The sequence below is a fragment of the Asterias amurensis genome, chromosome 2, assembly GCF_032118995.1.
Source record: "Asterias amurensis chromosome 2, ASM3211899v1".
Classification (NCBI taxonomy): domain Eukaryota; kingdom Metazoa; phylum Echinodermata; class Asteroidea; order Forcipulatida; family Asteriidae; genus Asterias; species Asterias amurensis.
Window position 1 is genome coordinate 3,384,376 of NC_092649.1, and position 15,392 is coordinate 3,399,767.

A 15,392-nucleotide genomic window follows, 5' to 3' on the forward strand; every position below is an offset into this window, starting at 1 on the left:
CTAAAGAGCGAGTTTTCCGGAGTGCCGTTTGACGGCTTTGGTGTTATTCAGTGATCGCCAGTACTACATCGTCCACACGCATGCATCACGTTGCGCACATCAGACAGTACCCGCCTACTGGCCCGCAACGGTCTGTGGTTGCCGAGTTCAAAATAATTCTACGTACCGTGTGCGAGTGTTTCCGACGGAAGGACGCCCGCGCATGGCCGGTCTGTATAAAGGCAGTGACTTGTGCTGCAGATTCTTCAGTTCGTGACAAGCCAGTGGACCCGATACTCGTTCTGTCAGTGTGAGAAGGGAAAAACAAACCTTGGTTTACAGTCCAGTGGTTTTAGCAATTGCATTCTAGACAAGGCAAATTGGACAGAACAAGAAAGGACGAGCGAAACCTACAAGGACAGTTTTTTTCTGACCGTCTGCCAAAAAAAAAAAAAGTTGAAAGAAAAAAGACCGTCGAACGGGAAAACTATACAATCCGAAGCGGACGGACGGGTGGAGCGGAGGCAGTTAGCCCACGGCCGACCGGAGAATTCGGCGAGAGGGACTAGGGGAAGAAGATACCGCGCTCTGGTTTTTGAGACACACAAAATGAACATGAAACTGGACAGTCTAGTAGTGACCACCGGGACGGTGTGGCTAGCCTTACTCCTCGTGGCTCTCATGACCGGTGCCAGCAATGCGAAGCCCTTGGACGAAGCAGCAGGTTTTCACTACAGCAGAAAACCCAGCAGCAGTCATCGGGACTGGGTTCGAGTCCGGTCTTCGAGGACTGTGCCCGACTTTATCTCAGGCGCCCTGGAGAAACTTCAACATCGAGAAAAGAGATTCCCAAGAGTGGTGAGTACAGTTTTCAATTCTTAGGAAATTATACAATTTCCATTGGGCTCGATTTCATTAAAGCTGTTGAGCAGATTGTACTGCTCGGCAAAGTTCTTTTCTTGCCAAAACTGAGTGGAACACCAGCCACAACAAAGTAAACTTATTGTACCCATTAAAGATGTTAAGAAAAAGAAAAAAAAAAAAACTTAATTTTTTTTTATTTTTTTTGCCAAGCCAAAATTGAGTGGGACACCAGTCACAACAATGCCAAATTAATGTATTTATGACTGGCAACCCCTAAAGGAGTGTTTTTTCTGTGCTTAGCAATTTGGTGTGCTTACAGGCTTTATTAAATCGGGCCCAGGTCCATGCTTTAAAATAGCAAACACCCCCTTGTTAAAGTTGTTATAGTTTGTATGATGATGCTCGTAGGCTTAAAACCCATTGGGACGGTCTAATCAGTCCCCACTGTACAATATCAAGGAACACCTTTTCTAATAAGACGCTAATAATATCCGACTCATATGAAGAGAAAATTACTCCTCCCGTATGTATCCATCACCCTTTCACGGCCGAAGCTGTTACCGCGCTGAAATAACAGCTCCCAGCATGGGCCTCGGTATTAATGCGATAAACTTCACACACACGCAGGGCTTGGGACTTGGTTTGTGAAGTCGCAGCGGTAAATGAAACATGCTATGCACGCATTGCGTTGTACACAGGTGTCGTAATTTGACTTAAAAGTCAACGATGACGAGCTCTATCTTGACTGGTTTAGGCCTCGCAGTAATTACATCTCGGCCCCCGGTTCGCATTACAGCGAGTGAATACAGAAAGCGAGTGGATGCATCGCTATACAGGGAGAAAACATCGCTATACGCCGCTAAAATCTCGTGCGTGTCCAAACCAACTTTAGAGCGTGAATGTAACGTAATCTCGTATTTTAACGATCCAATACGCGCAAACGTTTAGTAGTCTATAGTCAATATTGACTGTTGCGTTTGCGTTCACTCCATCCCGTAGTTTGTGCAAAAGTTCACAAAGAAACCAACGAAAGTGGAAAACACGCGGCAAACCACCCGATCAATGTCTGCATTGTTTTCACGTCCACAAGTGAAGGTCAGATAAATGAAATTATTAATAGAAAATATTTAAAAAACTTTTAACTCGCAATGACCGCACCGCGGCTTCATCGAGTATTTTTTGTCAGCCTCGGTATTTTGACGTTCCCCAGGGACGTTCCAGCCAACGAAACGTACAAAATGGACATGACTTGTCAGACAGTGTCGAAAAAGAAAAACGACCTTCTTGAAACCCACTATCGATCCTGGGAAAATGTGACGAAAGAAACAGAATGTAAGAGGGCCTGCCTGATATCGCATCCTGTAACCTAATCGATATAGTGCACGTCTAATCAAATTTCATCTCGGTTTGTGTTATTTGCAGTGAGTTAGATCATATACCTTACAGTGCCCGGTGTCAGCATGCAATCGCTTTCGGCCAGACTTTGTAACTCTCGAAAGGCATGTTACAGATTCATATTCCAATAAACTTTTTTTTCTTTCGGTGTTTCAGTTAGTTTGCGTTGAACGGTTAAAACCATAACTCATTATACGCAAATTGGGGGCCGATTCCGCAAAGATCTAAGATTGATCGTCACTGCAAACCAATCGTAGTTGCTAAATAAAATGTGATGTCACACTTTACAAAATGATGCTACTGAAAATTTGTCCTAAGATGATTTGTGTTGCTTTGTGAAATCGGCCCCTTGTCCGTTTTAAAACACTCATGTCCGTAGTTCGTGTTGGATGGTTAAAACCATCCGTAAGTAAATGATGCGTGTAATACGATTTATTATTATTTATTATTTTTTGACAATCGCGCCCAACCCAAAGAACTTGGATTTGTGTCCGGAACCGCCCCTGATCGCTATCTCAATGTAACACTGATCTGACAGAGTCCGTGAAGCCTGTCTGCAATGCTGGTCACGGTCACACCCCTCCCCCTGTTGATTGTTGACCGCGGCCCGGTTACTTTGGTCGTCAAAGCACCCCGGACTCCGATGTTTCTCGAAGCGGGGCGCACCCCTGACAAGCCCACAGCCCACCCATGTGAAATATTATTATTTACTGTGAGAAACCATGGTCCCTTAATCCGAGCATGCTAATCATAATCCTAGGATATTTAGGAAGTACTTCTGTTGGGCTTGATTGGAACGTGTGAATGATATCATAATCACTGGGCCTTTATCCCTGTGTCTATATGCAGGGTGTATTACTTTAAAAAGTAAAAAATAAATACTGCAAGTTGCGTAATTTATGGCAGCTGGAGCAAAATATTGCAGTTTGGATGAAAATGTGAGAAACAAAATATAAGACATTCTTTGAAAGGCACAAGAAAGTAGATTTTATTTCTGATTGTTGTATTTGGTTTAACAAACAACTGAAAATCGTAACTGGTTGTCAATACTTTGGTTTACAGTTACGATTGAACAAAACCGTCTGACAAATAATTTAAAAGTATTGCAATACATTGAATAACAAGGTATTGTTCGCCTTTACCCGAGTTTTCACTTGTTGGAATACATTGTATTGTTCCACATCAGTCAGAAGTGTGAGTTGTATTCTATTCAAAACATGAGTAAATATTATTCAAAACAAAAATCAAATTCGACCCTTTCGTCTTTACCGCTCGAGTCTTTCAACAGCGTAATCCCTCCCCAACGTGAACGTTCCCCGAAATGTTGAATTTAGGTCCGACCGGTTTATTTCACTTGCTACAAACGGCGCGGTGGAAGTTTGTAGCAAGTGAACACACGGTGGACACACAGTGACTGTAGCCTTCGCCCTAATAAAAACAGCCCTTCCAATCTCACCAAAGTCTTTTAGTCCATTTAATTAGAAAGATCATTTGAAAAAGCAAGTTCCCACCCTTGCCTCTTCAGTTTGATATGATTCACTCATTGCTCAATTGATGTATCAGGCCTCCCCCCCCACAAAAAAATAAAGATGTTAATTGAAGATTTCCAAGGCCAGTATAAAACACACATAAAAAACCCACGTCCACGCCATTCAATACGCGTCGTGTAAACAGACGTTTCTGTCTTAATTGAGTCTGTCGGGAGTCAATAAATGCGCGCAAAAAAAAAAAAAAAAAAAGAGCGTCAAAGTTTAATGGATAGCTGCTAAAAGGTTGTATGCGTTTCCTATTAAGTCAAGGATTGTCTGCTGTTTGATGAACGGCTAGGATAGGAGATATCGGAAATGACCACGCCTTGAGGTTGAGACTATACGATCGTCAATAACTTCTAACAGCTCGAGTGATAACGTGCGAGTTATTGTAAGCAACGCTAAACCGTTAGAATGTGTACATAGGGTTAAAGGGAAAGTCTACCCTTTTTTTTATAGAAGGTGGTCGCGTTTTGGGGAATCGCTGAAAATCTGGAGCGGTTATGTCCATCACGCAGGAAGAATAGTCCGTTATTGGAATACACAATCTGACAAATGTATTTGACAGTAATGTTTCTCAGATTCAAATGTAGGGGATAAACAAAAATAAATATTTTCCATGTTAACCATATTTCTCGGATAAAGTGAAATGATTCTCATAATGCTTTATACTGTCAAAAGCTGATTGTAACAAATTATGCTTTTATTGCCATTCATTTTAAGAGTTACCAAGCGTAAACCTTCTCTTTAACTTTGCGTCCAACGTTTTGCAAAGCATGACGGACACAAGAAACAATTCAGTCGACAGTTAAAACAATTTTGTTCTACTTAATGATAAATATCAAGAACACTTATTAAAAAGTATCCCTTTTCTTTCCTTTGAAATCGTCAATTTGTTTGCTTTTACCCGACAACGATGTGTACCAAAATACTCAATGGTCACAAAATCCGAAGGCACGTCAAATTAAATTCGAACCTACTGGCCATTTTTACGTAAAATCAAACAATGTCAAGTATTTACACTCATCTCTTAAAAAGAAATCACGCGTTTTAGTTTTGTATAGTCGGCTTGTGAAACAAACAGCTGTGCAATGACAACCCGCTAGCATTAGCGCTATTCCCGTATAACAACGGTTCAGATCTCATTATAACGACGTTTTCAAATGACAGTGAAGTTAGTTTGCTATTGGATTTTGGACACTCCCAAAGGTTTGTACGGTGAATATCAATGGTTACTTTATCGATAGTGGACATTTAGACATTCACACAGGTTTGTACAGTGAACGTTAACCTTGTACATCGGTATTGGATATTGGACATACCTGTACAAATCTATGGATGTCCAATATCCAATATCAAACTAGCTTAATACTGTCATCGTTTTGAAAATAATCAATCGGAGGGGTGTCGTGAGAGACTAATGATTGTTGCTTCGGTTATTAGTTTGCGGTCTATATATACCGCTATATCCCCACTGCGACGATAGAATGCATTTCCTACAGCGCTATATTAATAATTGTATTAATGTAGTGAACATTATAGTATTATCAGATTCACAAAACGGGAAGGTCATGGAATGTTCAAATTTGTAAGACATTTTAGGGTGATGAGATTGTCTATACCCTGCACTGCCGATTTTCGCAGATTTTATATATATATATTTTTAGTTACTTCTTTGGGATCTTAACAGTTATTTTGTTATGCTTATTTTATTTTATCACCCAAAATAGAAGCAGAATCTTTAATGTATTCCCCGTTGAATAGAAAAATGAGGAAACAACAAGTCAGATAAAATATGTCTGGAATGAGACACGTTTAAAGTGGGGTTTCTGACCCCAAAAATACCCCAAGCACGGGGTAGTGACAAACTATATTCTTGAAAATCCTCAAAATATGTTACTCTCTCGTGTTAAGATTACACAGAGCATAGACAACAGTTCATGATTTTTAAATATCGATTTAAAACTAGCATTATGGTCCAATCTGGAAGCTCTTTGAGCAAAAGTTCATACAGAAACTAGTGTTGTTTTAACACGTTATGGTGTAGAGTTTTAGTCTTTTTTGGTATATATTATGTCATCCATTGTTTCAATTTAAACGCCCCATTTTTGTTTTATACATACACCAAATACAGTTTTTGATCTAAACATTTTAACTTGTATTATAACAATTTGAATAAAAGAATGTAGAAGAAGGAATATTTTTCCAAAGCTGAGCACCGGCAAATTTAAAAGAATGTTTAAACACTCCACAATTTGTTGTATGTAGTGTATGAACGTGTAAATAATCCACATACAGAACGTGCTTTCTTTTTACCGTGCTTTCTAATGAACACCCTTTTTAGTTTGATGAATTGTTCACAATTTTTTTTGCAAGGTCTGTTGTTAGAAAACTAGAGGAAGTGAATGAATTTAACCATCCAACAAATTCAACAAACATACCTGGATGATAAATGATTATTACTTTAAGTGGGGCACGGTGGGGAACACTTCTTATGTTACCAAATTCTTGAGCCCCGTGCGGTCGTTTTCTTATCTCATATTGTTGGCAGTATGTTTTGATCGGACGCGGGAAACTTAACTCCAGATAAAGGACAGATTCAATAGAAACCATGGAACAATGTTAAACTTGAAAGCTATAATGTACGTTTTATCTAAGCACGGAGGCTACTCCCCGTGGGGGATTTTGCCTCTCCGTGTGGTGACTGGCCGTGCGGCTGTCCCACCCAACAATTTAAGGTTGTTTTTGTTCTTCTCAAAAATATTATAAAAATAAATAGTCAGCACCGTTTACTTTATGAAGCTTTTTATCTAGTCGAACACGGTTGAGGCATACGTTTTGCAACATGACTCTGTAAACTATTGGCAATAAAAACGCACCTTGTAAGGAGTAGCTTTGAAAGTATAAAGCATTTTGAGACACTTTTCACTTCGAAGTATACTGCGGTTGTAGAAAAAAATATCACTTTGTACTCCTTATATAACTGAATCTGAAAAACATTACTGGCAGAAACGTTTCTCAAATTGTGTATTCCGATAATTCTTCCTGCGTGGACATAGCCCTCCAGATTTTCGACACAAAAAACGCTACCACCCTTTAAAGGCAGTGGACACTATTGGTAGTTACTCAAAATAGATTTTAGCATAAACCCTTACTTGGTGACGAGCAATGGAGAGCTGTTGATGGTATACAACATTGTGAGAAACGGCTCTTCTGAAGTAACGTATTTTTCGAGATAGAAGTAATTTTCCACGGAATTGATTTCGAGACCCCAATATTATATTTTGAGGTCCCGAAATCAAGCATCTGAAAGCACACAACTTTGTGTGACAAGGGTGTTTTTTCTTCCATTAATATCTCGCAACTTCAATGACCAATTGAGTTAAAATTTTCACAGGTTGGTTATTTTGTGCATAAATTAAGATACACCAGGTGAGAATACTGATCTTCGACTATTACCAATAGTGTCAAGTGCCTTTAATATGAAATATTCAAAGGTTGGTTTTATGGTGCATCTACAGCTAAGATTTTAACAAACAATCCACTTTACCAAACGTATAAAATCCATTAAATGAGACAAAAATGCTAGGTTGATATGGAAAATATAGATTTCCGCGGTTAGTTATTCCGGAACACCTTTCACCTAAACGAATACTTTCCCCTCTCCAATTGTGACCCCTACGGCCAAAGGGGGAGTCCGCGGTACCAATTCATCATATTTATTGATTTTTTTTTAACGGGCGTTTAATGGAGTCTTCAATTGCATTTTGTTTTTGACAACCTCCATTTTTGTTGTCGCTTCAGGGTTCGGCTATGATGTGTTCATTCTTCCATGATGCTGGGAATGGTTTAAAATGTCAGTGAATCATTAACACTTGATATGTAATGATTTGTATAATGTTGGTTTAAGATAGAGGTTATAAGTGCTGTAGATCGACAATCCATCAAAATCACAAGTCGGGTTTTTATACTACGGAGCGAGCCATGTTTTAGCGCGAGTCCGCTTGTTAGACTGCAAGACAAAATTTGGAACGCGCGGGTTTGGGTTTAAGTTTTACCCAACTTTCCGTTGGGTTGTTGACGTCAACAAGTTTATGTGTTTTTGTTTGTTTGTTTAAATGATCTTCCCTTTAATATTATTTTTACAATCTCCAACAACGGGATATGAACGCTAAGCTAGCAACAACCAATCCCTCTCATACAAAAATTTGTGTAACGTCTGTGCGGCACCTACATGTAGCCTGACCTAAATGTGACCCCAAGGCTTGGGGTTACATTTAGGTCCGGGCGACATTTAGAAACATGTTTGGGGCTACATTTAGGTCAGGCTACATTTAGGGCTCGGGCTACATTTAGGTGCCGCACAAACGACTATTATGAATTGCACAAATAAAAGTGTGAATCATTACTACACGACAATACATATTCTAGTTGTTGTAAAATCACCATTGTTTGTGGTAAAACAGAAAAGTTCTTGTTGAACATTAGGGTAAAATACACTGAAACAAGTTGTCCGGCTTTGCGAAGCCTGATCAATCCGTTTGGGGAAACTACTTTTAAAACCACGAATATTTCACAACCCACAGGAAAGGCTTATCAATGCTCGACCACGTGTATGTCTGTTTTAAAAACCCACCATCAGTCAAAACCATCTGAGCAATAACTTGCCCTATAATCAAGTCATGTCAAGTTAGTACCCCCCCCCCCCCCCCGGCCCGCCTCGTGTAGACACTTCTCATTCCAGATGAAGAAGATGGCAGCCCATAACTCATTTTGAATGTCCCGGTTTCAATATTGTGTAAAATAAATGTAAGTGAGTCACTTTAAAGAGCAAGTTGGGCGAGTTGAGTCTTTCGTGCATGAATCCACCAAACATTTCGTGCATATAAAAAAAATCCACCCAAACATTGCTGTGTTTTAGACCTTTTTTTATTAGTCCAACAATAGCGCAGTTCTTTTGAGGCGCAGTATCTTCGTTCTATTTTGATACACGCGTAAAACAAAACAAAACCGTTTATACGGAAGTTAGAACTCGGTGATGTTTTATGTAGTTGAGAAAATGTGTGCAGGGTTTTGTTTTTGTTTCAGAATAAACCGATCAGTCACCAAACGGTGTGAGTAGTCCTTACAATACGGCACAATTTCAATAGTAATATAGTTATTCCAACCTCGTTCACACAACACGGTGTTGACAACTCAGCTGGTGTTCGCTTTTTAGAAGAGTTCGATTTTCAGTATGTAAGTTCCGTCCGCAATGCAAATGGGGGTTTTGAAATTGACACCATGTGTTGCAACATTTTATATACCGAAGGGGGAATAAATATTTAACATAGGGTGTTGAAATAACACCAATGTTATGATGTTTGTAGAAGTAGTGTTTTCTTAGCATGGGCTTTGTTGTATCTCTGGTGTGAATGTTGATTATGTTTGAGGGGGGTATCTATATTTTGACAACACCCAATGTGTTAATTCTAACACCACAGTTTCTGACGGCATTTGAAAACACACCCATTTAGATCTGCTCTATTTTGCTCTATATAGCCGTATGACTCTCCCTCTGCTGCTGTCGTACAATACGAAAGTGGAAGGCCGCCAGGGCTAGGGGAAACATAAGCCTGAATTTGAAACCCTCGTTGTACAACAACCTCTAGTTCACTCTTAAACAATTCAAACTCTCCCTCTCTCTCTCTTTCCCTCGTGCCGTTTGTGTCGGGATGATATCCATTGAATCAATCCACTTTTAAACTGAACTGACATCGAGCGAGGTTATTGCTTCGGGCCTGTTTATTACGCTCAACCGTCACTGACCCGCCTGCAAATGGTGCTTGTCAACGGCTTGCGTAAACGATCATTAGTTTGAAAACCAGTCAACATTCATAGCATCAATGTGAATGGAATTGAACATCTCATATACCTTATTTTCATTGAGACAAACGAGCTCCGATCCTTTTCATGAAGACTGAACAGATTCGCTTTGGTGCAGGTCTGTTCTGGTTTTAAAAAGTATGTGTCTGATAGAATTCAAAGTTTTAAGAGCTGCGTATATATCTCTTAATCAACGGACATTTTGGATTCGTATCACTTTCGGCTCATTCAGGAGGAGATGGAACAATACAACTGTATGTTATTGTTTATGTTTTGGACAAGAGATAAAATGTATGCAATTATAAAAAGAAGCAAAAATATAAGCCCTATTTTAATTTTGATTTACACCTTTAAAGCAAAAAAGCTTTTCACCCTACATCGACGCGTGACAAGCACTGTATACTAGGTGATTTTCCGAGCCTTGCAAAACTGAACTCACTTGAATACTTACACTCGGGTGTGATTCGGACTTCTAAACGCAAATGGTCGGCCCTGTCTGGGGTTCGAACCCAACCAAGAACGCGCGTGAAATTCTTCTCTGAAATTCTTCTGTGGACCACCGCAGAAAACAAAAAACCGTACTTTTCGCAAAAGCATAACATAGTCTTACACAAGTCACCATTAATAATTTAAGAGTTTTATAATACTGTTTGTGTGATTGATTTGACTAACTTTGTTATCTCTTTGTGTTTTTGTTTTTCTACAGCCAATGGGTATCAAATGTTCAGCTGATACCAACTGTCCGGCAGATCACTGCTGCGCCATGAAACTTGGCAACGCAGTGTGCATGCCCCTCCTCAGCAGAGGCCGGTCGTGCATGGTCAACAGCCGGTCCGCATACGCACCCAATGTACTCTTCACACAGTGCCCTTGCAGCAGTTTACAAGAATTATCATGTGCCCGCAGAGGATCAGGCAACAGGGGAGTCTGCAGCTAGACCACAGCTGGTTGACTGTTTGTTCAAAATAGTGACAGAAGTCCAACTTTAAGATTATATATATATTATAAAAACGAAACATTGAAAAATATTCAAAAACAAGTTGACACGAACTGCAGCTCTGAATGTCAGCTGAATTGTAAAGCGACACGATGGACGGATACCTTCTACGGAGATCCTCCCTTTATTTCAGAACTTGTAGATGACGCGACGGATATTCCCTCAAGACAACTCATCAAAGACATCCCAAAGTTTGGATCACCGCTTGTACAGTAATGTAGCTCAGCGCATCCGCACACTGCACGCACTTGTTGGCCGTAGTCGCACACCGCCATACGCACACGCCGTACGTCCAGCACACAAACACTGACGACGATGTTTTGTCATTTTTTCTCTCACACATCTCAAGAAGAACGTCCTTCGCAAAAGGCCAAAAACACTCGAAACGGAGGACCTTGGCCTGTGATCTTCTCTCTACACTTAAATTGTTTCACTTGCGGGTTTCTCAAGTGGTTTTTATCATCTGAGTGGGACACTTTCTACAAGGCACGTGTAGATAAGAGTGATATAGCACTGCAAGAGCGACTGGAGCGAAGACTAAACGACCTTGTCTCTCCCAATTGAGACGCAGTGACTCGATATCATGCAGACCACATCGTTTGATGTGAATTGTGTTTTCTTTCTCAGCGATCATCACGGAGCCATTCACAAACTGCAGTGTGAGTCTGGCTCCCTCTTCATCCATCATCGACGATGACGCTATAACTGAAATGACTGACTAAAATCCCAATATAGATGCCATTTATGGATGCTATTACTGTTGTTATTAATTTTCCTCCCAAGTCAGGAGCAAAACACTATTGCAATGCGGGTATTAGAAGTACGGGGATGTTCCCGAACATTATACGAAATAGTGAGCTTTCAAAACGAAGAATTCTGCTGCTTGAGCAGAGGCTAACGAAGATTAAAGTGAAAATTGCCTTCATTAATATTAGCAGCGGGTGCTTTCTTGTGTATATTATGCTTTGCATCCCTTACCTACGATATAATGCCATATATAGAAAGCTCCTTTAACATGATGCCGCCATCTTGGTCTGGTTCCCTGTGTACAACTGGTCATAACTCGTCCCTTCTTCTCTGAATTGAAAACATGTAGTCTTTACTGCCGTTGCACAAAGGGAACGAGATACAAATTTTGGCGTCAATTTATAGTCCAAACCCTTCAGGAGTTAAATAATTTTAAGTTAATTGTTAAATTGCCTTTATTTCTAATAAGATGGTTTCATCGAAAAAGCATTTGTGTAACACCAGTGTAACACTGGTTAAACAGCTGCTTGTCACTGGTGATATTAACACTAGTAGGACAGTAATGTATCACAAGCGTGACACTTGTGTGACGCCGGTCAGACACTGATGTAACACCAGCATAACACTGGTGAAACACCAGTGTGACACTGGTTAAACAGCAGCTTGTCACTGGTGTTAACACTAGCAAGACAGTGATGTATCACCAGTCTGACACTCGTGTAACACCAGTAAGACACTGAGGCAATACCAGTAGGACCCTGGCTTAACACCACTGTGACACTGGTTAAAACACCGAGATAACACTCGGGCTGGAATGTGTATGTATTGTTTAGAGTAAATATAAGCGGGAAATAAATTATTATATAAATAATACATGTATATAGTGACTAAAACTGTACATAAAAAAGTACTGACAAAGTATGTACTCAGCCAACTTTACACGCTGCTTTTACTTGGTGCACAAAACCACGCGCTACGATGAAGTATTATTATTTTAACTGCTACTTAAATTGTTAGTTTACTTCACAGAACAGCTTAAGTTTTATTCATAGTTTTTAATTTTAAGTCACGGCAAAACGATAATGTGACGTTTATGATACTGAAAACCAGTGGATGTTATCTGGAATATCAGTGTGTTTTCGTTCACGTAAGAGAACGTATTCTTTCAACGGAATTCACCCGAAGCTAAGCAGTTGTAATAGAAAACAACAACAATTTTGTTATGTTCGTTTTCTAATTCTGTTCAGATGAGGAAGGAATCTTTACTTTTTTGTTTCTGTTCAGACAAAGAATTTCCGCAGAGTGCTTTTTGTTGTCCCAGTCACTAATATTTAAACTAGAGTAACATTATCAAGCACTCTCATGCACATTATAGTTTATTTAATTAGGCTTTCATGTATGCTTTATGGTTGGTCGCAGAATGATAATGCATCGTGTTGACAACGACCACATAGTGTTGGCATTCATGCCTTGAACACACTGCTGTTCCAAAGTCAGTCCATCCCACATCCAGAATAAATTATAAATTATTTTAGTAGTTTAGTAATTGGAAAGTTGTACCCGGCCGTACTGCGATATGTGTCCTTGTCAGTGGTGCGTCACGGCATGCACGGTGTTCACCTCACAGCGTGGTGCGAGAACACTGAACTCAAACCTCTATACACATTACTACACATAGAATCAGCAAGAGCATTATTAATCGATCACACATTAGTCCTTGGCCAGTAATTGTCGTCCACCACACAGACAATAACGATGGGATTAACATGTTGACTTGTTGTTTTGTTTTGTGTGTACAAATTAAATGATTGAAAACATCAGGGTTGATGTTGTTTTCCCACATCACGAAAATCAAAAACAGTTATACCGCCAAAAGCTTCGAAACTGTTGTTGAAGTCCGAAATTGATCATATATATACTTCATTAATCTAGTTATTGTATTTCTAGTAAAAAAAATTCCCCCGGCCAATTTCAACCAAAGTGTTCGTATCAAGTTTTCTCAATGAACTAATGTGACTCTTCAAAGCAGTACTCAGAAAGGGACCCACAGCATAGTTTCCTCTCCTTGTTCTGTTTTAATTTCAAGTTCATTTTATAATAAACATAGCAATGGCCTCTTTTTTTCATTGAAAAATAAATAACCCGATTGATTTAGGAGGTTGGTGAAAAGCGATTGAGAACAATAACGCATTTTGCTGCCTTTCAATTTTGAAGACATGACCCGAATAATTATTTACAATGAAACAATAATGATGATAAAAAGGAAGGATGTTGTATTCATTCAACATCTGCTGGACCGCATTTTGATTTTTATCTTCAATACTTCTTGACTGCCTTCCAAATTGAAACAGGCTTAAATTAAATATTACTTATGTGTTATAAACTAATGTATAGTTTAAATTATGATAAACAATGGGAAATTAGTGACTTTGCCACTAAATCAAATTGTTCTAAGAGAACTGAGGTACATAACAAGAGTTTGCATGCAATTTAGTTTATTCACCCTTCCATCAAAGGCAAAGCTTTCCAATCCACTGTGGTTCATAAACGCAAAAATACAAAATATAATTTTGGCGGTCCAAAAATGATATCATTATATTTATCTTGTTGAATTTAAAATATAAGGAAGAAAGTCTATACCATGTTTCTAAAAAACACAGTGCGACAAAATATGGTTCCGATTACACAAATGTATCATGTGTTATTGTATGGCTCAGAATTCCACCGTTATACTTTTAAATGGTTCTGAAAATTCACTGTTACAGTTATTCTTTTTGGTTTGTTGAAAAACCATAGTAGTACTAAACGGTTCTGAAAATAAACCGTGTCGCTGGTTCTGAAAAAAAACACTGTTATACTATGGTTCTGAAAATCCACTGTGATATTATATGGTTCTGAAAATCAACAGTAATACTATACGGTTCTGAAAATTCACAGTACTATACGGTTCTGAATATCCACTGTGATTACTATAGAGGATGATGAAAATCCACTGTTATGGTTCTAAAAATCAACAGTAATACTATACGGTTCTGAAAATTCACAGTACTATACGGTTCTGAACATCCACTGTGATGAAAATCCACTGTTATGGTTCTAAAAAACCAAAGGACGCTATTCCGGTTCTGAGTTCACTGTGATACTATATGGTTCTGATTCCAAAGTGCTCAGTTCAAAAATCGTTACTGCTTTATGAGAAAGTTGCCAAACAAATCATCAAGTTGCGCTACCTAGAAAAACAAGCTTTTTTCCAAACACAAAGAGGGAAATCATTGCACATTAGCTTCATGATGTAAAACACACACACACACACAAAACACGCTGCGTTATATATTAAATACAGTACAACTGCATCAAGATTGTGTATACTAATTGGTTTCAACATGTACGTTGATAGGTAAATCTATGATTGTAAATTATGATTGTGACTAAATTATTGATTCTTTAAATTATTATTCAGTACCAAGAGCTTAGATGTATTCAGGTGACTTGAATGGTTAATGACATTAAATAAAATCATACTAATTCAAAATGAAAAAAAAAGAACTGTGGTTTCTAGTTATTTTTATCTTCAAGGCTGGAGATGACGTGTGTGAGAAATTGTTTTGTTTCAAGTCCATCTGTTGGAGGAAAGTCTACATCCGAAGTTTAAAGACATTCTTTGTGTCGATTCAACCTGTCAAATTATTAAATTAATATTCTATTTTTGGTCTTGGTCTGCTTGATTGGAAAATGTAATCCAAAAGTGATTTTAACTATGAATGTGATTCACACGGGTGGGCGTTACATGGATAGCCCCAGCCGATATTACGAAACGCTAGGTGGGGGTGGGGGGGGGGGTGGGGGGGGGGGGTCATCTACCAGCATCGACAACTCTCCCTTATTAGAGCGGAATCTGTTGCGTAGGATGAGAGTGCCTGACGCAGAAAGCGCGCTATTCCAGTCAGACGCTTGACTATGTCAATGTCCATGTGTAAGTAGCAGCAAGGGTTGTCAATGCAAACCAACACCCATTA

The 15,392-nt window shown here is 39.1% G+C and overlaps 1 protein-coding gene across 1 annotated transcript; it reads left to right on the forward strand.

The window, feature by feature from the left end:
- The first annotated feature begins 240 nt into the window (after window positions 1–240).
- Window positions 241–14,674, forward strand: LOC139933920 (uncharacterized). The gene is made up of 2 exons (XM_071928154.1): window positions 241–837; window positions 10,339–14,674. The coding sequence occupies exons 1-2, from the start codon at window positions 589–591 to the stop codon at window positions 10,567–10,569; spliced, it is 480 nt and encodes a 159-aa protein (XP_071784255.1). The 5' UTR covers window positions 241–588; the 3' UTR covers window positions 10,570–14,674.
- Window positions 14,675–15,392: the final 718 nt, after the last annotated feature.